Source organism: Dermacentor variabilis, chromosome 1 (genome assembly GCF_050947875.1).
Source record: "Dermacentor variabilis isolate Ectoservices chromosome 1, ASM5094787v1, whole genome shotgun sequence".
Classification (NCBI taxonomy): Eukaryota; Metazoa; Arthropoda; class Arachnida; order Ixodida; family Ixodidae; genus Dermacentor; species Dermacentor variabilis.
In genome coordinates, this window is record NC_134568.1 from 179506073 (window position 1) to 179529552 (window position 23480).

Below are 23480 nucleotides of genomic sequence, written 5' to 3' on the forward strand. Positions count from 1 at the left end.
GCATCCTAGAAGCGAATCACGCCCGCGCTTCCTTTCTACAATCTTTCTCTCTCCCTCAGCAAGCGCGGAAATGCGCCACGGAAGGAATGATAGGTGCCCCGACAAAGCGAAAAGCTGTGTTGCTTGAGACAAAGCTGCAAATTTTGCAAGACTCAAAGTACCAGCTAGTGCAGTCAACGATATTGATGGTTCTGGAACCTGCGAGCGCTACATTCATGAACACTAGAACCAGTGACCATGCCGATGAACGGAAACGGTGGGATTTGTGCGCCCCGCCAAAACCCCCATGTGTGAAACCGGCACGGTAGCAGCTGCTGACATTACCGAACTCTGGGAGCACGTCGCTACTGGCGTGCTTCGATGGAGGGGTTTCTGGGTGCAGATAGCGCTGCCTCGTTCTGCGAAGAGATATCCGACGACGTGATCGTTGTCGCGACAGACAGCGGCGTTGTGCGACGAAGGCGACGAGATTGTCATTGGCCAGTCTTTAACACCGACCCCAATGTACACAGAAAGTGTACAGTTGTCGATAGAGTCATTCATTGATTTCATGTACACTAAATTGCAGCTGCGAGTGTTAGCGCAGCCACTGGACACGATGCACGCCGTGCAAGTGCAGATTTCTGATTATTTCAGCGTACCTAATGCTTGACACACTGTTTAGAGGTATAAATGAACGTTTCATTTTTCCCAACTTTTTTTCTACAATGTCAATTTTTTTTATCGTAGATGGGAAATTCGGTTTCAGAGCTACAAAGGTATGTTCGACAGCTGTTCTAAAGAAAAAGTTTATGGCAGTCCAGATATCGCGGTGATCGGTTATAACGATAACGATAGGATTTTTCGTTCTTCTTGATATCGTTATAAGTGTACTACACTGTATATATATATGGCAGCAGCATATATGGTTCAGCCACACAGTCTTACATCCAACCACTTGATCCTGTTCATAAGCTTGGACTACAACTGGCAAGTGGTGCTTACAGAACATCACCTGTCCAGAGTTTATACGTTGACTGTAATGAGCCTTCTCTTCCGCAGTGCAGAGTGCTACAAGCTTTTTCCTACATACTCAGAATCCAGTCATCACCTCAACATATATGCTAAGACATCGTCACACTGTGCAGCTCACGCTTTCACTACACAAATAAACCAAACATGATTAGACTTCTTCTGTGATATGAGGAATACTGTCTTGATTATCACATTCCTCATGACGACCTTCAGGTTGTTAAAAGGGCACAACGATTACTCCATGTTGCAAGTTCATACAGTTATGTGATTGGGCATTGGCCCCTCTAAAGAAAAATGACACCCTACAAGAACACATCATACAAGAATTCCATGCTCTCTTTACGCAATGTGGACTGTAGTTCAAAAGATCATCGCTGACAAACACGAAAACACAGTCATGTACATGGATTCCTTAAGTACACTGAAGGCTCTACACATAAAATCTGAATGTGAACCACTACTGGGGGATATTTTAAACATGGTAACATCTATCAAGTATGGCAGATCAGTTCGGTTCTGCTGGGTACCAAGACATGTTGGGAATACTGGGTAATGGAGCAGCTGACATATGCGCATCAATAACAGCGTACAAAGAAGAAAGCGAACGTCGGCTTTTCAAATGTGCACAAGATAATGTCAACTTCGGATTGGACATACACATCTTGCACACAATTTTCTCCTTCCAAAAGGAGGCCCGCCAACTTGCGAGAAGTACCATGAACCTGTTACAGTGATACACATGCTTATGACATGTCCACACATCGAAGCACAGAGGTGGAAGTTTTTACACAATCTACATAACTTACATATAACTTTACACGCTGCTCTAATATTGGCAGATGACCCGCTAGAGCCATTTACTAACTTGTTCAACTTTTTAGATGAAACCGGTTACTTACACTAACTATAATGTAATGCAGATTTAGCTACTTTAGCATTGCGTTTTTTATTGTCTTGTGACTGGCGCAGCATGGCCTTAGTTTCCTTTGTGCCATTAATTCCGAATTAACCAACCTTTTTCACATGTCTTATGATTTTTCAAAAAGGAATGCTTGTGGTATCTTGTTTTTTTTTATTTATTTTTTTATATGCTCCTCTTAAAAGGGCTCACCCGGCCTTATTGCAAATTTCGGTTGCAGAATTGAACTTGCATGGTGCCTTCTATGAAGCATCTTAGGACAAGAATTTTTCAAATTAATTTGTTATTACCGGATGTATACAGTTGAACCTCGTTGATACAATCCTGTTTCGTATGATTTGTATGAATTCGTACATTCGCAATTGAGAGAAAAAAAAAATGACCTAATACAGCTACACTTCATTTTTAACGGTTGATACGTTCCCGGAAAACACGATCTTTCAATACTAACAATCAATGCATCACCAAACTGTGAACGTGTGATATGTTTTCCAGCCACTAGACCTCATGTAAACAGAAAACAGAAAGGTGCACGGGATTGAGAACAGTAGCTGCCAGTCGCAGTACTCGCCCATGAAAACACTGGCACCATGAAAAAACCTATGAAAACACTGGCACACACTCAGTTTCCTATTCTGGTACCAGCAACCCGTCGCGGGTTGCGCATGCTGCATTCACAGCTAACTGTGTCACATCGTGCATAGTGTAGTGCCACGGGAAGCATACTGCACACTTTTAATACACAATAACCCAAATGCGCCGCCGTTCCCTGCTGCTGGCAGCATTGTATTGCAAAGCCCACCAGCTCAATTTCGTTTTGGAAATGCTACACAGTAGAACAACAATGCATGTCTACAGCCACTTGGGGCTCACCAGCTCGACGCACGTTGGCTTCTCCTCCCACAACTATTCGCACCGAGTTTGCACGTCAACACTTACTGCCAAAGTGCCCCACCTGAAAAGCTGCTGACCCAGGCCCTATTCGAGGAACGTAAACATAAGCTTGCCGAAACCACAAAAACGACAACCTGCGTCTTGGGCCACTCGGGCCCCACCAGCTCGGTGCGTGTCGGCATCTTGTGCTGCAACAGTTCACGCAACGCTTTGCGTTACAGAGATGTAAACTAAGTTGAAGCTGCCAATTTTTTATTGACTTCAAATCATGCATTTTCCTTGTTAGTAAATCTTTTCTCACATTTTTTTCTAAAATGTATGAACGAGATTCTACTGTACTCCATTTTATACATGGCAAGGCAATGTTGCGGAAGCTATGTGAGTAGTGTAGTCATAGAGGTCTCACTCCATGCCTTTTGCAGGGCATTTGTTTTTGATCTGCAATGTTTTCTGCGAAAGATCTACTTCATATAGTAGAGCTATAACATATGAGTGCAAGTTTATGTCAAATTTGTGCTTCCTGCATAAGCAATGTACTACATTTGGTCGAAAGCGTAGGTGATGCACTGTGGCCACTGGTCACTAAATATGTCACTCCGTTCAGTTGGCCATGAATAAATTTGGATAACGGACACGTTTCATCTAACAAATATGCTTTATTTTGGGACATAAAAGTATGAGACTAAATTTCACATCAAATTGCATGGTGTATACCTACACAACTGTCTTTCATATGCAGTGTACTAGTTTTTGGTCATGCATTTGAGCAGTGAGAGGGCTCTATAGCCTTCGTAGCATTGCCTGCTATGTGTGAAACGGAGTATAGCAGGAATACTCCAAATACTCTGCCAGGAGGTGAGCGTCACTTCCAGCATATTCGCTGCCAGCATAGACATCCCTTTGCCTTGACTAGCATCTGCAACTGACGTTCTTTCCCTGCCGTCTCCCATACCAGAGCCAAAGGACTACTGTAGTTACTCGAATCTAATGTGCACTTTTTTCCGTATAAAACGGGTCCGAAAATTGCGTGCGCTTTAGAATCGAGTACGGCCCCAAATCTGTGTTACCATATCGGCATCGGCATTTCAAGATCGCTGCCTCGTGCACACTTCGAGCCTAGCTGCTGTAGCTTCCTCCATGAGGTGTAATACGTGTGCTTAGGTTCCACCATCCATCTTCCCGTTTTCTGTGTTTGCTCTATCAGCATGGAAGTGCCGACTGCGAAGGCACGCCGAGTGTTCATCACGATGCCGCATTTGAAAAGGAAAGTGATCACATCTGCGGACATGGGCGAACATGCGTTCAGAGTTCCCAAAACTTACGTGCAGGACTGGCGCAAGCAGGAGAGGCGTTCTACTCTGCTGGCTGCTGCATAGGCATGGCCGCGCGGCCTCTATCCCGAAAACGATCTGCGATGGAGAGAGTTTAAGCATCTAGGCACACCGCGCTGGGTTCTCATCGCTTAGTTCACGTTGAAGTGAGAGGCCGCACAAAGGTCAATTTGCTTGCTCCTGCTACCGCACTTTCTCATTCCATCATTCTGATAAAAGGTTTCTGCGGTCATTGAGTTCATGTTTGCTTGTGCGCGTGTGACAACATGCTTGTTAATTTAGTTATTAAGCGAATGTTTAAAAGTTTATATGGCCGATAAAACTATTATCCTTACTTTTCGTATAGCTGTCTACTAATTTGCTATCGCAATCGCTTGCTTCGCCTTTCAGGCAAAACTGCTACTTTATTTATTTATCGCAACTTTAGTGCATTGGTAGCAAATCTGTTTTTCCAAATGAGAGAAAGTCGTATTTCTGTATGAAATAATGAGGTGCATGGTATTGTAAAGGACCTTTCTTTTTTTTAGGTCACGGCAAACAGGTGCGCATTACAATCGAGGGCTCGTTAGAATCTAGTAAATACGGTATGCCATGCTCATGTCAAGAGCCCTGCCTCATTTTTTTTAATGCGAAGCATTCTTTGGCTTATCCCAGGCACATTGCACTGAGTAGGTAGGTAGGTTCCTGTCTCACCTCGTTTGAGGCCTCTTCAATAAAAAGGAAATTCAAGTGTCTGATGGTGGAATCGAACCTCTGTCTCCCATCACAGCAGCTTGATGCTTTAACCATTAAGCCACAATTGCATGCATGCTTCTCTAGTGCCAAAGCCAACTAGCCCTTTGACGTGTGGTGCAGGCATCATATGCTAATTTCTCGCATTATTCCTTCATGGCAGCTAGTGTTTCGAGTCGCCATTGTTAGACTGTACCATCTTCAGGATCAGGATCTTCGGGATCATGAAGATGACATTGTACCGCCTTCATGATCAGCCCAGGTCAAACAGGTTTGATTGCGTTTTAACGTAGACCACATGATAGACATAGGTACATATGATTGTATAACACTTAGTTGCAAATGACATCGCAAGCCATGTTTTTCTTGCTTATGGCCATCCAGTACCTACAACTCGGTAGAACCCAAAAATTGGCAGGTTGTAAACTCACGTTGAATGGCCAGAGTAGCAACCATGCTGTCGCCATCATACGATCATCATCTTGCTTCTGTCGTCACATGCTCGTGTCACACATCTAGCTGCCCACCTTACACAAATACTTAAAAGGAAGAGGTCTGGAGTCACTACTTACACAAATACATTGGTCCACCTGGTAACACTTTGTAGAACCCCAAACGATGCTGGATAGCGAGCTACCTACAAAATTCTTCACATAACATTGATTTCCTCAGTGCATGGGATTTGCATAACACATTTCCAGTGACAGTTTTGTGCATTCTGCATTGGATTTACTAAAGTCATGTGACATAATCGGTGACATTGCACGTAGTACATGTCATATAGAAGTGTCTATGGTGTGCCCTTGATTCCTGGCAGGAAGCAAGGCTTCCTCGAGAGGAAGGGCACACAGGCTTTCATTTAAAATTTGATCTCTTTGCACTGTGAAGCAGTTTGATACTTTGCAGACACAATTGTCGGCGCGTGATCTATGCACCGCACTTGTCTGTTTGCAATGTCTAAGCCTGGTGAGGGGCCCTTTAAATAAGGTGCTTCCGAATAATGTAACCTAACAACATTGCACTGACTGTTATCAGGCTAGAAAAATGTGTTTCTTGTTATTGGTATGGCTGCTTGCAGGGTTGAAATAGCACTTCCATCACTGGCTTTATGGAAAGGGACCATAAGGGACCATAAACCACAGCTCCTAGGAACTTTCAGATTAGAATGTATATTGCAGGTCAGTACCATACCTCTTGAAGCGGTAAAACATTTGTTGTATAAATGCAAATTAGGGAAGTTGGGAACAGTACTTCGTTCTACTAGTCTGTGGTTGAGAGCAGTTGAGTTTTTGGGTTGGAAAACATTTCTTGCTTGTGCACAGCATCATTCTTTCAAATGGTTTATTAATGCACACTTCAACAGCAACTACGGTTTCCAAAAGTCTGTGTATTGGAGAGTCCCAGCATAGTCCACTGTAGGATTCTCATTTACTACCAAGCTTTGAGGTTTCACTAAACAGAACTAAGTGCAAGTGCACGATAGTTACAGCATAAAAAAAAACATTGTTTCATTCCTTGCTCTCCTCAATCTTGCAAGTTGGTTTTTCTACTAAGGACTGCACACATACTACTTTACCACTGGGAGTATATTTAAATTGATTACTTATTTGGCATTGCATAGATGTCAGCACTATAGACTTGACTAATATAATATATGAAAGTGCAACATAAAAAGAGGCTTGTTTGGACCTTTTATTTCCAGTGCAAGCAGTTGTGATGCTGTGTACTGTGCTTGGGGTTAACCTTTTGGAAGATAGAATTATGTGCTAACAACCAACATTCAAAATTTGTAAGAAAATCTGGTATCCACTATAAGAAGAACTTTGTTTCTGAATAAGGCCAAAACCTTTTTGATCTAACAGAAGATCTGCTAAAACTGCCATCACTGGCCATCAGCACAAAACTTACATATATCCTGTAATGCAATACCCCTCCTAAAGGTATTGCTGTGGCACTGCAGTGTTATGTTTGTGGTGGTCTGTGGGAGAGCAGTTTCTCCAGCAAAGATTCAGTTTGCAGCCATTTGTTGTGTCAGTTTCTTGTTCTTGGTGTTTTAACCTAACTTCTCCTTGTTCCTAGTATGCATTGTTCAGACAGTAGGTGTTGCAACCCAAAAACAGGCAATGGTTGTGTTAATGGAAATGTGCATAACCAAACAAAGGTAAAAGATTAATCTAAAGTGCAGGAATGTAAAACTGCAGAGAGGTATTGTGAATCATAGGTAGCTCCTTTGGTACAAGGTGGAATGAAACTTCCTGGGGCTTTTTTTTTTTGCCCCACAATTTTTTTTTCTGTTATTTCTCTCTGGTGGTTGTGTTTTCTTTTCACCCATCTTTAGGAGTATTTGTGTCTAAGCCGCTGTGCTGATCTCTTTCTGTGTGGTTGTGTGTGGTGTGTAGTCAGCCTTGGAAGTGAGCCCAGAGCAGTTCTTCCTACCTGGTTCTGCATTGGACATGCCTAAGCGACCACCATGGAATCGTTCTATGAGTAAAGAAGCCTTAGAGGCCAGAGAGGCCCAGTATTTTCGAGTGAGTATAATGTTTATTTTTGTCTCTTACAGTCTGTTCTCGTGAACAAGGGCCTGAAATATCTTCTGTTCATAACTTTGTGCAGGAGTACTTGGACAAAATTGAGAACTCGTTTGCTGATAGAGAGCTGAGCTATTTCGAGCTCAACTTGGAGACCTGGCGCCAACTTTGGCGAGTCCTGGAGATGTCTGAAATTGTGCTGCTAGTCGCTGATATCCGACACCCTGTAAGAGACGCTTGAAATTTTGTTTTTTTACACGTGTGCCTACTTAAGAATTGCCTGTTCATTGAGCTCAATATATATGGTGATGTTACTATCATGCGGTGTAATTGGGCATGGTTGTGGATTTCGTAGGTCAAGGTGCATTATTTTTTAAATGTTAGTTTGATGTTTTATTTATATAGGCCCACCGTAAAGTGGGGCATCACAAAAATGCTTCCCATGCCAGCACTGCTATCAGTTTTTGTGATAAAAGTTGGCATGGCCCATTGATATGTATGACTTGTGGGCAAGGCTGTTTGGAGACCCAAGAGGTATAATGTTAACCAGGCAACTACTGCATATGAATCCTGGAAAAGCGTAGGGGGAAATGAGTATTTATTTTTAAGGGACCTGTTAAGGAGGCTAAATTTACACATCTCCATACTGATGATAAAAAGAGTAAGGAAATGAAAGAGAGCACAGTTTGTCTGCCAGTTGGAGTTGAATCTACAGCCTCAGCAGATGCATGTGGTGCTCTACCAATTGAGCTACAAATTCGGCTGTCCCCCTTCCACTTTCTTTGGCACTTACTATGTGCTTGTTTATATAAACTAGCCTTTGTGGTGCTAACCGGGGCTGCTTGCAGCCATGGCAGCAGCTGTGGAAAGTTCATCACAATAGAGGAACATGTTTGTCATGTGGAACATGTTTTTAGGAACAAGCAGCTGACCAGTACACACTCTTGCACTACCACCAGGTGCCTGCATCATTTGCTAAGGTGTTCTTAACCCCTTCTGTGCCATGCTATTATCTCAAATTCTGACTAAAAGTGGCCAAATTAATTTCAAAGTTAACAGTTTCCAACATGTTGTGCTTCATCAGAAAGAATCAATTCACTTCTGCTCGCGCTGTCCTATAGATTGTGTGGTGCCATCTACCAAAAGCACTACTAAGCACTGAGGCGAAACTAGGCTCTTACATGGCATTACTAGAACATACAAAGTACTGTTGATGAGCCAAGCTCATCCTTGGCCAGTTTTACAAGAAACGCTTTGACAAACCCAGCTTGTCCAAGGCACAGAAGGCTAAAGGCTGATGTCTTGTTTACCAGTCCTGCAGTTTTGCCATGATTGCTTCGATAGTATATACTGCTAATTTACAATCAATTTAACCAAACTGAAATTTTATTCAAGCAAAGCTCATATTGGCTCACAAGTTTCGGTAGCGTTGTGGTCACGCAAAAAAACCCAGTCGCTCCCAGAGCAGCTGCAGGAAAGGGCGGTTTGATGAGTTGACAGCTGGGCTGGCACCGGAGCACAAGTCTTTAGCAAGGATTCCAGCTGCATAGGTGTGCACTCGCACCACGCGCACAACCAATCAAAGCTGTTTTGCTTCCGCCGGGGAGGGAAAAGGCAAGAAAAGGTTTTGCACATGCTGCGCCGGCTTCATTTCCGTTTAGTTCAGTCTCTGAAAATGGATGGGGTGGCCATGCGTTATGCGTTCTCCAGAGGAACAGGCAGCCCTCAACGAGCGGTGGCAAAACTCGCCCGTGAATGGGCTCGCCGTTGGCGCACCAATCCAGCCATTAAAGCCGTTTCGCGAGTGCTGCACTGGCTTCGTTTCCATTCAGTTCAGTCTCAGAAAAAGGATAGGATGCGCACGTGTTGTGCCCTGAGGAACAGGCAGCCTTCGACAAGCGGCAGTGAGAACTCGCCCGTGAAAGGGCTCGCCGTAGGTGCAGTGATCCAGCCGTTAGAGCCGCCCGAGCCCAGGCAATACGACAGCAATGAGGAGATTGTGAGTGGAGGGAGCGGAAGGCCAAAGCAATCTGGCACAGTTACCTGTGGTTTACTTAACCGTGACAAAGGTCAGGTGCACATTTGTGTACCCCCATTTTCTGGTAGGGGAAGGGTTCTTAATTTTGTACATAGTTGGCCTTTAACAGAACACATGCTACATGTAAACATTGCAAATTCAATCTATATGAGGGACTTCTTTCTTGCACTTCAGCATAAACATCATACTATATATACAAAGTGTTCTCTTGTAATAAAAACAGGTGATTTGAGACAAAATTATAATTTTTGTAGATCACTGTTATTAAAAAGTGGCAGTCACTAATTTTCTGAATACAGTTAAACCTCGATATAAAGAACTTCGGTATAACGAAATTCTCGATATAACGAAGTATTTAACTTTTCATAATCTCTTGTCTAAAAACACCATGTAATTAGAACCTCAATATAGCGAAGTGAATTTGTATGTTATTTCAGTATAAAGAAATTTCACTGCCGCTGCATAAAAAAATGCTGACACAATAAATAGAAACTTTGGCGGACGCAGATGGTCCAATGATTTAATTACATGCGGCTGCTTCCAAACGCACCTCTCACCTCTCAAATCGCGCGCTGCGCGACAAGAGCAAACGCCGCAACAGATCCGCATCATGTTTCGCATAAAGTCCAAGTGCGATAAGATCCTATCATGCCCCGCGCACTGTGTACTTTAGGTGCGAGTGAAAGAATGCGAGGGTGAGACAAAAAGATAGTGGCATCCATGGATAGTGGCTTTACGAGTGCTGCATTCCCATGCGACCAAAGGGAAATGGGGAGGGGAGCGAGCCTGTGGTAAAGCGATCATGCGTGCGCGAGGAGAAGGCGGAGTGGGAGGTAAGTTGGCACGCGTCTCGATTTCTGGCGTACGTCACAGCCGTGGCTGCACATGGCTGTAAGCGAGGTTGAGCGCATACGCATCGGCGCACCCTGCTTTAGAGGTAATCTGCTGAGTGTGCAAAGAGTGGCGTGCCAAGGTGGCGTAGCACCATGTAAGCTGTCTTCCCGCGTCTTTAGTATTGGAGGTTGCGTCGTCCCAGTACGGGCAACGCTATCAGTCATGGGGGCGGACTGCACGCAAAAGCGTGGCTGGCTTCCCTTAATTAGTACCGCCGATGGGAAAGATATCGTCGACGTAGGTGGCATGAAACCGTATCATTCGTTGCCGGCTCTCAAATTTATCGAAAGGAATTGTTTTCTCATTAAAATTTGCTTTTTCCATAATTCAGAAAATTCTGCAGCCCCTTTCCATGTAAGGAAAACCGGTCGGCGACTGTACTTATTTGCATATAAGGTCGAATTTGAATGCAACGAAATTTCGATATAACGAAGCAAATTGCCGATTTTACCGACTTAACTATTTGCTTTAGCACACATATTTCTATTTTAGGATGAAAGCCAGTCAGTGCCAAAGCCGTACCACTAAGTAGAAACCTTGGGCGCTATTCTGGGCGTTCCACCATTTTCTTCGATGCGTGACGTAGATGCGATGCGAATAAAATGGCGCTGATGGCCCCATTTTGCTTTCGTAACGTGACGCCAACTTGACGTTTTGCCTAAGAAACTGAAATGAAGGCGCTGAACGTAAGGTTCTCGATAAAGCAAAACAGTTTTCCTCTGCAGTAAAAATAAAGCAGCTAGCTCAAAGCGCATGATTATTCCGTCGAAAACGCTTCTCACTTCCATCGTCTGCTTCAATAGCTAGAATGCGTGTCCCCAGGAAATAGAATATATTGGAGCCAACGCGCTTGTTTTCTTCCTTGAGACAACATACGCGACCTACCAGAGGTGATGCGCGCACGTTCTTGGCCACATTATCGCCACCTCGTGAAACGCAAGTGACTCAGCCCGACTCGGCTGGCTGAGGAATGGCCGAATATCACCGATAGCGTTGCAGGCGCCAGAGATATCCACTAGCGTGACGCAAGCGCCGGCGCTGCCATCTCTTGTTCACTTCGCTGGTTACACGTTTGCTATGTTCAACCAATATTATTTCGTATAAGCGCATTCCTTTAAAAAATGATGGCCCCAAACACAAATGCCAACACCACCCGAGAGCGATGCAAATACTATGGGCAAGCGTTATGAACAAAAGATTTTCATGACGCCAAACGACGGGGAAAATGTGGCGATACGCATTCCTCTCGGCTATGGTGGCTAGAGGGGGAGGTGTCGGCATCGGCGCGCCGGAGAGGCGGAATTTTTTCAGGACGATACGGCGGCGCTGCTGTCGGCTCCGAGATGCCACCTGTACGCTGGCTAAGGTCCGCTGCGGTTATTTGGTTTCGCTGTGAAGTGCTTTCTCGCTCCGCGGCTTCTTGGGGCGCAATACGCGCATCGGAAACTCGTTTTAAAGGCTAGGCGACTTTATCACTGCAGCTGGCCTAACGTACTATGACTAAATTTTGGTCATTTTATCGCCGCGCTTTAGCTTCGCGCTCAGTGCAACACTTGTGAAACTCATAATTGCACCAAACAGAGAAAGCTTCCGCAGTAGGCGGTTGTTTGCAGTTTGCCAGTGCCGCATTAACATTTTAAGGGACTATTATGGGCTGCGGCATGCAGTTCTGTCTGGCGTGACTTTATTAGTGAATTGAGCTACAGGCGCTTGTCCTAATCGTCTACTGGTTGGTGCGCGCCTCATCAGTTGAAACGGGCCGCTCGAGTGAACCATGATTATTTCCAGTTTATTTAATTTTGCAATGAAAGGTAGAACTGTAGGCGCCAATGGTCAAAACTCAGCATAATGAGAGCGCTAAGGGAAATTTGGTTTCCAATATTAGAAACCTGCAAAGAACTAAGTTCGCGTATTTAGTAATGCCAAAAATGCCTTACAAAGAGAAAGAATATTTATTGTCAATAAAATAATACACACGGCTCTATATACATGGCTGTTAGCTCTCAAACAAACAATATGACACGAAATGGAGCGCAAATAGAATATATAATGGAGGTGTACACCCAGAAACGGTGAACAAGGTGCAGTGCATGCAAACAATAATTTGTTGGGTGGGAAATTCTGCTCAGATATGCAGATATTTCTGGGCATACAATTTGATGTGAACAATTCCTGTTTTACATATACAAACGCTTTATGTTGGTCTTGCTGATATAAACTTTGCAGTTATGCACTTATGTTGTGCGCCTCTACTTGAGGTGCTTCATTTTTTCTCGCTTCCGTTGCTTCAGTGCGTTCTCTCCTGCGACAAGGACGTGCAACCTTGTGATGACAAAAAACCGTATCACTTGGTTGGTGATTTCTACGCTATGCTTCACACAGCCAACCATATCCAGCTTATTTATTCACAGGCAGGAAATAAGGCCCATGATGTTGTCAGTCTTCAACTTGTGAAAGCTGAAACAATGCGTGAAGGCATCTTCCATCGCAGCAACCAAGCCTTTTAGTGCCTGAGATGTGTAAAGTAGGCCACCTCTATCCATGTGGTTGGTAAGGCACGACTCTTCCGGAAGCAAGCGCGAGTCTTTTGCTTGAAGCAACAGCTAGAGAACACTCTTCGCACTTTGTTCTCATTAGCATTTTCCTGGTAACATACCCGCTAACGTACTAGGGTATGCGAGAGTCGCTATTTGATCCCACCATTTCACGATGATCTGGCATGGCATCACAATGCTTTACCATCTTGTGAACTCATTTGGGTGGCCCACATCCAGGAGATCATCTAGCTTACTCTGCATACCGACCAAATTTTTTTAGTGGCTTGGGTCAAGAAGGGGCTACTCAGAAGTCCTTATGACAAGCAAACAATAGCGGGGCAGGCGAAGCTAACTTCACCACAGACTTCACGACGCGCGCTTGGAGCCGGAGAGATTGCACAAACATATCACGCTAGGCATCTCGGAGACGACAAGCGCGCCACCTGTCGCTGTCATGAAAAAATGCCGCACTGCCATACGCGGCGCAGCCCAGCCGATGGTGACACCTCCCCCTCTAGCCACCATATCTCGGCTGCCATTGCATATGGCTGCTCATTAGCATAGTTAGCGCTGCTCGTCGCACCAAAAACTATGGCGGAAAATCTCAGCAATGGCGGCCCAGCGCAACGTCACGCATCATCAAAATGATGTTTACGAAACAGCCCTTCCTGTGACGCTCCTCACGGGATATTCCTTCAGGCATATGGAAGCTGGCATGGCACATATCTTGGATCGCCACCACATATTCGCGGATGCATTGCACTGGCCTCTGTGCGCTACCGCTCACATTCTTTTTGAAGTGCTAACGTCGCAATATAGCTGCCAAGGATCCAAAAAATGTATTAGTCCATAACATTTGCAGCTCGACGTCAATGTTTCGTCATCTTGATGAAAACGCAAAATTGCATTTTGCTAAACTTCTGCTTCCCGGCACAAATTTCAAAGCACGTGACCTCTCGACAGCCAATCAGAGAGTAAACATGGCGGATAATGGCGGCCGTGCAGCCGCCGTGCGTATCGAGAATAGCGCCTCTTGACGTTACAGGGTGGCTACCAACCGGGCAAAGCGTGAATTCTCAAGGGTTTTGAGTAGTCCGGAAATGCTCAGGGAAAACTCGGGAAATTTGTGCTTCTATCAGGGAAAATTAGCCGTAGTTGTAAGGGAACGAAAGTCGCTGTAATGATGGCTCGAGTAACAGAGAGGAATCGCAACGAATTGTCTTGGACGCCGTGTCTTCGGCTGGAGGTGTTGCCAGTGTACAGTCAACGGCCGACTTACCGGGTGCCGCGAATCGTGCTATTCGGACGACTCCGCGGCACCACCACTTATTCCATAGAACGTCTCTGAAAACTTACCTGAAATTTTAGACGCAAGAACCCTTCACTGTTCGACTTTCCGGACTTTTCGCTGTGACCACAGGTCCGAAACGGCATTAACCAAAGCCACCACCGCTGCCGTTTTTATTACCTGGCCGCCTCGGACCGGCGCTCTCGCACGAAGATCCGCTGGCAGCCGTAGCCACCACTGCGGTAACGCCAGGCCTAGCTGCTTCGACGTTCGCTATTAAGCTTCTTGCCGTTGGGTACCGCGTTTTTAATTGAAAGAATTCGCCGCTGTCAACAATGGCACCGACACCGCCTTTGTGGTCCTCGCGATTGGCTGCGAAGCTCGGAAAGCACGGTGCGTTGCATAATGCCGGTTCCCGAAAGTCAGCTTCGCTTCAATACAGCAATGTTACGCTGTGAAGCATACGCGAAAGTATTGCGGTGAAGCAAAACAAGTGTGGGAAGGGTCAATTGTCACGGGACACGGTATGTATTCCTTAATTATACACGCGCGCACACGCCTTCTCTTGTCACAGTACGAGCACCGATATGCCTAATAAGTGTACTGGCAGGCCTTCAGAGCCTTTTCGGATGTGCCTGTGGCGATTTGAGTCCTTAAGGGTGGTAAAAGACATGCATTTATTTTTTCGAACTGCCCGATTTTTCGGACGTTTTCGCCGCCCGTAGGGAGTCAAATCGGACGTTGGCTGTACTGCTGACCAAGGGGATGCTTCAAATGGCCCGTGGAGTAAACGCGCAGTGGAAGGAGGTTGAGAACAGAAACGACCTAAGCATTGAAGAATGAATGGGAAAAGAAGCGTGCCACCGCTGCTTTGAACGAGCTTGAGTTCAGAAAAACAAAGTGTTGATTGACGCCGAGATGCAAATGTCCCTCATCTGAACCAAAATAAACTCTTTAAAGCAGTGGAAGGCAACACTGAGACGTGCGCAGGCTGAGAGCATGTCAGCTGAGGTTGACTTACCAGCTGTTGCGAGAGAATCTCACTTGTGACAAAGTTCGGGCCTCATGCCAATGAGCTTGCTATTAGTTGATAGAAATAGCTCATATTTGAAAATATTTGCTTATGTATGCATCTCCTTTTTCGTATTTGAGAATGTTCGACTCATATTGCAATGAGTTTTACCATTTCTTTTTAAGATATTTTATTCGCTGTGAATTTTACTAACCCGTCCCTTCTGTTTTCTTTTGGAGCAAAATAAATGCTACTCCTTACTATTCAAACTAGATTAAGTCGATTTATTTAATTTTTTAACATGCTTGCTAGAGAGTGACACCATCTAGTGACATGGTGTCAGCCCATCTTGACGTAAAACAAAGCTCTGGGTCACTCAGGAAAATTTTGCAAAGGCACTCAGGGAAAACCTGGAAAACCCAGGGAATTTGAAAATGCCAACTTATTAGACACTGTAATTACACTCATATTTTATTATATCTTTAGTTTTTGACTATTGCTCCATATTCTCTGCATGACGAGGTATCATTTAGTACTATTTTCATGCTTATATGACACCTACAAGTCACCTATATGACCATATTTGTCTAGACATGGTTACAAGATACCCAGATACATCAAATCCACCAGAAGTCAGCTAAGAAGACCTTCTCTTCAAGACTTCTGATAGTGCCAGGTTAGCAGCCTTTAAGATTCAGTTTCAGAATGCGCTGTGAAGTGCTAAAAGGGCTCTTGGGGACTAGAAGCTTGAAGATCACAGCGATGAATATTTAGACATTGATGCATTGACAAAATAATACAACTGCTCTCTTTCCCCTAAATATAATGCTTAATTTTACATTCAATAACTTAGTACTCAGTTTCTTTAGTGGCCCTGAGGTGAATGAAAATAATGCATCATTGGAAAGTGGTAGAATGCACAATATATAGAGGAATTATATACCCCTAGCGGTGACGAAATGCACCAAGTAAAAAAAAAAAGAAAACAACCTCTGGCTAATTTTGATGAAATAAAACATTGTAAATGTTGATCCTGCATACACTGGATATTACATTGATGATAGCAGAGGTATTTCTTTTTTAATCTAACATTTTCATCCATGTTTCTTCTGTTGTAACTTAATTGTAGTAAAAATCAGTTATATCAAATTTAAATTCTCTGCAATAACTGTTCTTAACTGTAATTAACTGCACTTTGCAATCAATACATTAAAGGGTCCCTCACCAGGCCCCATAGGAAATTTTGGTTATACACTGGAAGTTGTTACGTGTCGTCTAGGGAGCGTTCTGCCAAAAAAAATTTTCAAATCAGCTGATTAATAGCCCAGATAAAAATATTTCAGTTCCGCGAGCTCATGATTTCAGCAGCTGGGCTCCACTGCATAGCAAGGCTCCCTCTCCACCCGCCCGCCCCACCTATCCTTCGCATGCGAAATTCCTTCCCTGCGTTCGCCCATGCAGTGCACGATTTTGCACGCTATGCACAAGGACACATGACTAGCAGTATAATTCAGTGCTACACGAATACTGAGGCAGAACAAGCGGATCGCAGAGCATGATCACGCACTGGAACACAGTAAAAAATGGCATAGTTTCGATACCTGCACATGTGACTGCACGACTGTGGGAACAAGCAGACGAAACGGAAGTACATCGCTCTTGCTTCGGTGTGAAGTAAAACAAGAAAACACGCAGACATTCCGTTTGTGTGTTTTATTATTTCTCTAAACCTCAGTTCATCAATTCAAGCAACAGATCACACAAATAACAAATGTTGCCTTGAATAATTCTCAAAGTCACGTGTCACCATGAGCTACGTCACACTGCGGACACGATTACGTAGGCGCAGGAGCTCGACTACGTCACCGTCCCTCTCCAAGTGGATTCACCGAGAGGGAAGAGGGAAACGGCGTTCGGATTGAAATTTCAGGCCTTTCCGCGGCACATAGCGATGTAATTCTTTGCAAACACGATCGTTGGCGTACATTGTATGCTCTACGCTTGTCAGCTCAAAATGGCCAGACCTAGTGAGGGCCCTTTAATGCTTTGCTCTGCTATAAAATTTCTGAATTAAGATCTTTCCTAAGGCCTCTCATTTTGCTGTTTGCAGGTGGTGCACTTCCCACCAGCTCTCTACATCCATGTAACTCAAGAACTTGGAAAACGACTTGTGCTGATTCTTAACAAAGTAGATCTGGTCCCAGATACCCTTACAGCTGCCTGGATAACGTTTTTTCGTGAGCGTTACCCAGGCTTAATAGTGCTGCCTTTTGCATCTTATGCAGGCATGACAGCAAAGGGAAAACGAGGTCAGTTCCCATTCTGCACTTATGAATTATACAGATGAGTGGCTTCACCATGCGCATTAACAATAATCAGAATATGCTAAGAGAGCACTGCGATGAGGCCAGTTTCTTTATAATAGCCTTGCACATTGTACAGGAAAGCGCCAAGGCAAGCTACGCATGGCCTCTGAAGCCTGTCGAGGGCTCCTCGATGCCTGCAAAGACATGGTAGGAGATCAAGGTATGTGTGCGTTCCAATTTTTCATAGAAGCTGGCAGGGACCGTGAGAAGGTCTGAATAATCAGGTTGAGAAAGGAAATTATCTAAAGCAGTAATTGCTGTATTGGCACATACTTTGACTGAACCTGGAAAAGTTTGCTCCTGTACATGTGTTCACATTGATGTGTTATCTATTCATTTAATATCTTATAGTTCAGGCAGTCAAGTAAACAATGATCATTGTCATTGCAACAGTTTTTCTGCAATTCAAGAATGAGGAAGAGTAAAAAACCATGAGTGCAAATGCTGGCACAGTCGTCCTTACAAGATTAAGATGGTCTATGCCTTGTGACACAGCATGTGGTTCACACACACTGAGTACTGATATTGGTTTTAGCATCGAGTAGCAGTGTAATCAGTGTTGGGGTAATGAAGTACAACAGTGGTGCTGAAAGCACGCATGAAAACCTGCATGAATGTCATCTGTAACATATAATTTGGAGGCTATAGAAATGAGCACTGTAATGTTTCCTAATCCTGCAATTTAACAAAGAAAAAAAGCTCCAAATAGGTAGTTTTAAGCAAATAAAAAAAGTGTATCTGTCATTGCAGCTGAGGCAGTAGAAGTTGGGACTTTATTGCAGCAGACAATAGATATATTCCAAATTAGTTCGGTATAGGTAAATTTCTATATGTAAATTATGTCAATAACTCATTTGAGATTGACAAAATCCATTCAGCAATTAGTGCATAATTAGAGGGAACCCTGTTTGGGCTAAGAAGCAAGCAGTGATATTTATTGACATGGATTGCTTGCTGTCTGCACTTCATTGCTTGCCTGTCAAACACAAGCAAGAAATTCAAATGGATGCAGATGAGATGACATGCAGTCACCATGATACACATTGTGTTGTGGTGTTGTGGTTTGATACTTTTGGTTAATAAACATCCGAAGTTAATGGAAGGCTCACAGTTTTCAGCTGTATTTGACCGCTAGTGAGCATTCTACTACCTAGTTGCAACACAATTGCTTTTGTGTGCATCACTAAAGCAGATGAGTTATTAATCGTGCTGCTATCTACTTTACATGTTGCCTTTTTGCACTAAACATTTCTATAGACCGCACAAGTCGGTGTCCTATGCTGGATACAGTATCAATGGTGAGAGCCTTTATAATGGATGTTTTATGGGCATATCGCTAAAGGAGTCTGTCATCAGAAACACAGGTATCGTCTGCCCAGATTTTTGCTAAAGCGGCTCCTTTCCATTCTAGAGAGGGTGTTATAGGCTTCCTCCACCCTAGTTCTGTGGTAGCTTGGTTATCCCCAATGTGGTGGCTGCAGCTGCTGAGAGAAAGCATTGCTATGCAGAGGAAGAGTGCAACCAACACGCAGCTGAGACACCAGCTGAACGTGAAGCACAATAGTGCAATGGAACTGAAGCTAAGTGACTGCAATTCCAAGACGAGACTACAGCTCATGGCAAAAAACGGTTATATGGTGTAGTTAAAGCTACTATATATGAGTGCGCGGGACCTGGGTTCAGGTCGCATGTGTGAGCACATGTCACCGGGATTTACCGTGATTTGTCTCTGTGATCACCCTCCAGGCACCTTCTCACGACTGAGTGCTTCTTCACCACGGCAGATGTTCCACAATATTTCTATGAGTTTGACGTGGGACCTTTACTCTCGCAACTTCTTTAGCTCGGGTAACTGCTACCTGGTCTGTTTATTGCAGTGGGCACTTATACTTGACCCATCTTGCGATAGCCTTTGCTCATTCACCCTGGCTTTGGTACTGTAGTCTGCCTTGGGTTAATAATTAACCCATGTTTGTTGGTGTTCTAACTCTGGAAACAGCTCTGTGCCATGTCAGAGAGTCAACGAACCCGGCCATAGTGTCCTTTGTGCACTGTGGAGTGGAGGAGCATTGTGCCCTCTTCTCACTTTCACTCACCGGGCAAGCCTCATGGAAGTGCCTCACCACACTGCTTGGCACTACGAGAAGTGAGAGGGGGCTGGCACAAATGTGGCAGTGTTGTCTGAGGTGACCTATGTGCGACCCGCAAGTCACTATTCTATACTTAAGCAAGTCTATACAACTCATTCTATACTATACTATTCTATACAAGTCATTCTATACTTAAGCAACTGTAATGCAATAGTATTCTAGCTGCATAAACACAATCACGACTGCAGATAGAAAAATTCAGATTAATAATGTTCCACAATGTTTTCTGTGTTACCACTGGAGGATTTGACACTTCGACTAGCAAGCCTTCCTTTTGCACTAGAAAAAAAGATTAGTTCCATAAAAAATGTTTGTTCGTCTCTTAAATAACTGACAATCTTATACCTGTTAAATTAGAATGTATACATAGACTTTCTGATGAAGTTCCAAACACCTTGTCAAAGCAAATTTCAAGTCATGTGTTGTCAAACACTTTACCTTCTCGTGGTCTACAATGTATTTAAAAAATTTTTTTGTACCAAAATAAGTGTGCATTTGTTCATTCTAGATATCAGGCAGTGACATAACAATACCAAGCAAATTAAAAGTGTCAACCAGCTGTTATTTGATCTTATCAGAAATCACCCAGTGAGTGTACAGCAGCTCAAAAGATTGAGTGCAATTCACAAGATGGTTAAAGGGACTGACAACTGGCCACAATGTGTTATGAGACTTCGATAGAAATTAAATGACCATGATTTAAGTGGCCGAATCCAGCGTGCTGTTTGAGATTTAAGTAGGAATTATTTTAAATTGGCAAAGAAAATCTCAAAAACCAGTAAGTCTGGTGGTGAAACCTTGGTACTCTGGATGTAGTATATGAGATTGCTGTACTTAAGTCAGCTGTTATTCAGTACAGCATACTTATTGCTTAAAATTGCAGTTCGTATATATTTAGACGCTTGCACTCTATTATAGTAAGGGGGGTACCATGAAAATTGGTTGTCAGACCCTTTAAACTATATATATTTTAGTGCTGTGAGCTGGCCAGGTGAGCTGTCCCATCTCTCATTTACACCCTTTGCAGTGGACTTGACCTCCTGGAGAAACAAGATAGAGGAGGAACTTGCTGAGGAGGCAGGGGATGATGACGATGAGGAAGAGCATGATGCACTAGCTTCGGCCCCCACAGAGCTCGTAGCACCAGACACCAGCTTCTACGAAGAGGAGAGATTCAAAGGCGGTCGTCTCACACTGGGCTTTGTTGGTCAGGCTTCATTTTATTATGGCCTCTTGAATTTTGCACCCCTCACTTATTTTCCTTGTGTTGCTCTTTGGATTCTCGAAAAGAACTGTTAGCATAAAGTTGCTATTTGGACAATAATCTGCAAAGCAGGCATGCTGTAACTGGTGAATGTTACAAATCGTACCTCTTTGGACTGGCAGGCGTACTGTAAATAACATAACCAATCGCATATGTCTTTACTACAGCAAAAACTCTCTAATTCGGATTTCACAGGACCAAAAATATCTCCGAATTAACTGAATGTTGGATTATCGAGTGTACCAACAGAACAATAAACAAATGCTTAATATATCAACACAATTTTATTTACCGAATGAATCAGCAAATCCTGTTTTTATTTTGCACAAAGGCAGTGCAGAAGCTGCAGTTCTCGTCATCTTGTGACTGATTAGTGGTCACAGTAGCAAAGGCCTCGCGGTTTATTTCACACTGCGGCCACGGTGCAACGCCTGTGTCTTCATCTGAGACATGCTTTTCACTAGTGAGCTGGTTGACAACAGATTGGCCATCTGTTGCAATGTAGCCACGAATTTGCTGCCACCGAGGCTGGGGTATTGCTTACGCATTGCACTGAGTCAAAGCAAAGCTACTGCTTGCCACAACCGCTGCAGACGAAACTGTGGTCACTGTCGATGCAATCATCATGGATGGATGGAGACCCTGCTATTCTGGAAGCACACAGCCAACGTGCACTGAATCAGAACGAAACTACTATTTGCTACATCTGCTGCGGACGAAACCATGGTCACCATCAATGCCACGATCACAAATGGTGACTACCCAGTTCTGAAAGTGCGCTGCCAACGTGCACTGAGTCAAAACGAATCTACTGTTAGGCGCAGCTGCTGTGGACAAAACCGTGGGCACTATCGATGTGATCACTGACGGGGACTACACAGTTCTAAAGGTGCCCATGACATGCACTCATGCAGTGTCATGGGCTGTGGCAAATGCAAGAATAAAGGTTATGAAAACAAACACGAAGTGTTCCATTGTTGCGGTTGTTTTCCCCTGATGGCTGGCAATGCAGGCTCCGCCGCATTGTTTCGGTTGGATGCTAACGACGCTTTCGCTCTTTTACATTGCACATTTGCGGTGCTCTGCGCTCGCCACGCTCCAAGGGTTGTCCAAATTAACTGGTGTGAGGCCAAATACATCCCAATTAATTGTTTTATGCCATTAAATAATGCATATGCCTGCCGGGACCAGAGGACGAGTTCGAATTATCCAATTTTCCGAATTACCAAGGTTTTACTAGTAAAACAAAAAACACGCAGACATTCCGTTTGTGTGTTTTATTATTTCTCTAAACTTCAATTTGTCAACTTAAGCAACAGATCACACAAATAATAGATGTTACCTTGAATAATTCTCGAAGTCACGTGTCACCATGAGCGACGGCACACTGCGGACATGAGTACGTACGCACAGGGACCCGAGTACGTCACCGTCTGGCTCCGAGCGCAGTTGCCACGAGGGAAAGGGAAACAGCATTTGGATTGAAATTTCAGGCGTTTTTGGGGTGCATAGCAATGTAATACTTTGCAAACACGCTCGTGAGCGCGCATTGTATGCTCTGCATGTGTCGGCTTAAAAGGGTCAGACCTGGTGAGTGGCCCTTTAACCATATATGACATTTTTGTATAAAAATCAAACCTTTAGCAATTGAACACCTTGTTTTTATGAACATCCATTTAGCAGTAAGCAAAGAACAGTGGTATCAGAGTGTGTGTGGTGGAGGAATTTATTTTTTTCAAGCAAGGACAGGAAAGGCTCCACGTGGGGCAAGTTTAATGCCAATGAAAATATAGTGTGGCTAGCGAAGCCTCAGTTTTGAATTTTATTACAACGTGCATGTCAATTCTAGCATTTCTTTTTTTCTTTCTTTCTTTGTGTAGAGAAATTGTGCGTTAGGATCGGGTAAATAGATACAGCAAATCTTTTTCAGCATGATGTTTTGCAGTGAGCATTGTTCCTATTTACTTTTTGCTTTCTTTGATTGTATATACAGTAGAACTTCGTTGATACGTTTCCGTTATGTACATTTTCCTGGCACTAACGTTTGAAATCGAGAACACAAAAAATAATCCAATCGATTTACATTGATTTTTTCCGGTTCATACGTTCCCAGAAAACACGATTTTTGGGCGCCAACGTTCAGTACATCGGCAAAATGTGATTGTGTGATACATTTTCCGGTCGCTAGATCTTATGTAAACAACAAAATGGGCGAGGCGTGCGCGATCGAGAGCAGTATAAAGCTGCCCGCTGCAGCAGCTTCACCGCAGTACTCGCCCGCCCGTCTCACATGAAAATGCTGGCATGTACTCAGTTTCTCATTTCGGCACCAGCAAATCTTCTTAGGCTATCACCACCAATCCTATTGCGATAAGCATCTTCGCCTAGCTGCTTCACAATGCGTGGCACCGTCGGAAGCATAGCGCACGCTTTAATAGGCGATATCCAAAACGCACCGCCGTTTCCTGTTGCAGACTGCGATCATATACGTCTTCCTGCCGCTAGATCCCATG

At 44.0% G+C, this 23480-nt stretch overlaps 1 protein-coding gene across 3 annotated transcripts in view; it reads left to right on the forward strand.

Annotated features, from left to right (window-relative positions):
* Ns4 (Nucleostemin 4) overlaps nucleotides 1-23480 on the forward strand; it is an 80086-nt gene that overhangs the window by 16783 nt on the left and 39823 nt on the right. For 2 of the 3 annotated variants that reach the window (XM_075700362.1, XM_075700370.1), the window contains 5 exons: nucleotides 7290-7418; nucleotides 7504-7644; nucleotides 17298-17496; nucleotides 17630-17713; nucleotides 20731-20910. In XM_075700362.1, coding sequence (XP_075556477.1) covers nucleotides 7290-7418; nucleotides 7504-7644; nucleotides 17298-17496; nucleotides 17630-17713; nucleotides 20731-20910 — 733 coding nt within the window. Of the gene's footprint in view, nucleotides 1-5968; nucleotides 6069-7289; nucleotides 7419-7503; nucleotides 7645-17297; nucleotides 17497-17629; nucleotides 17714-20730; nucleotides 20911-23480 lie in introns of all 3 variants that reach the window. The other variant, XM_075700374.1, reaches the window with a different exon arrangement.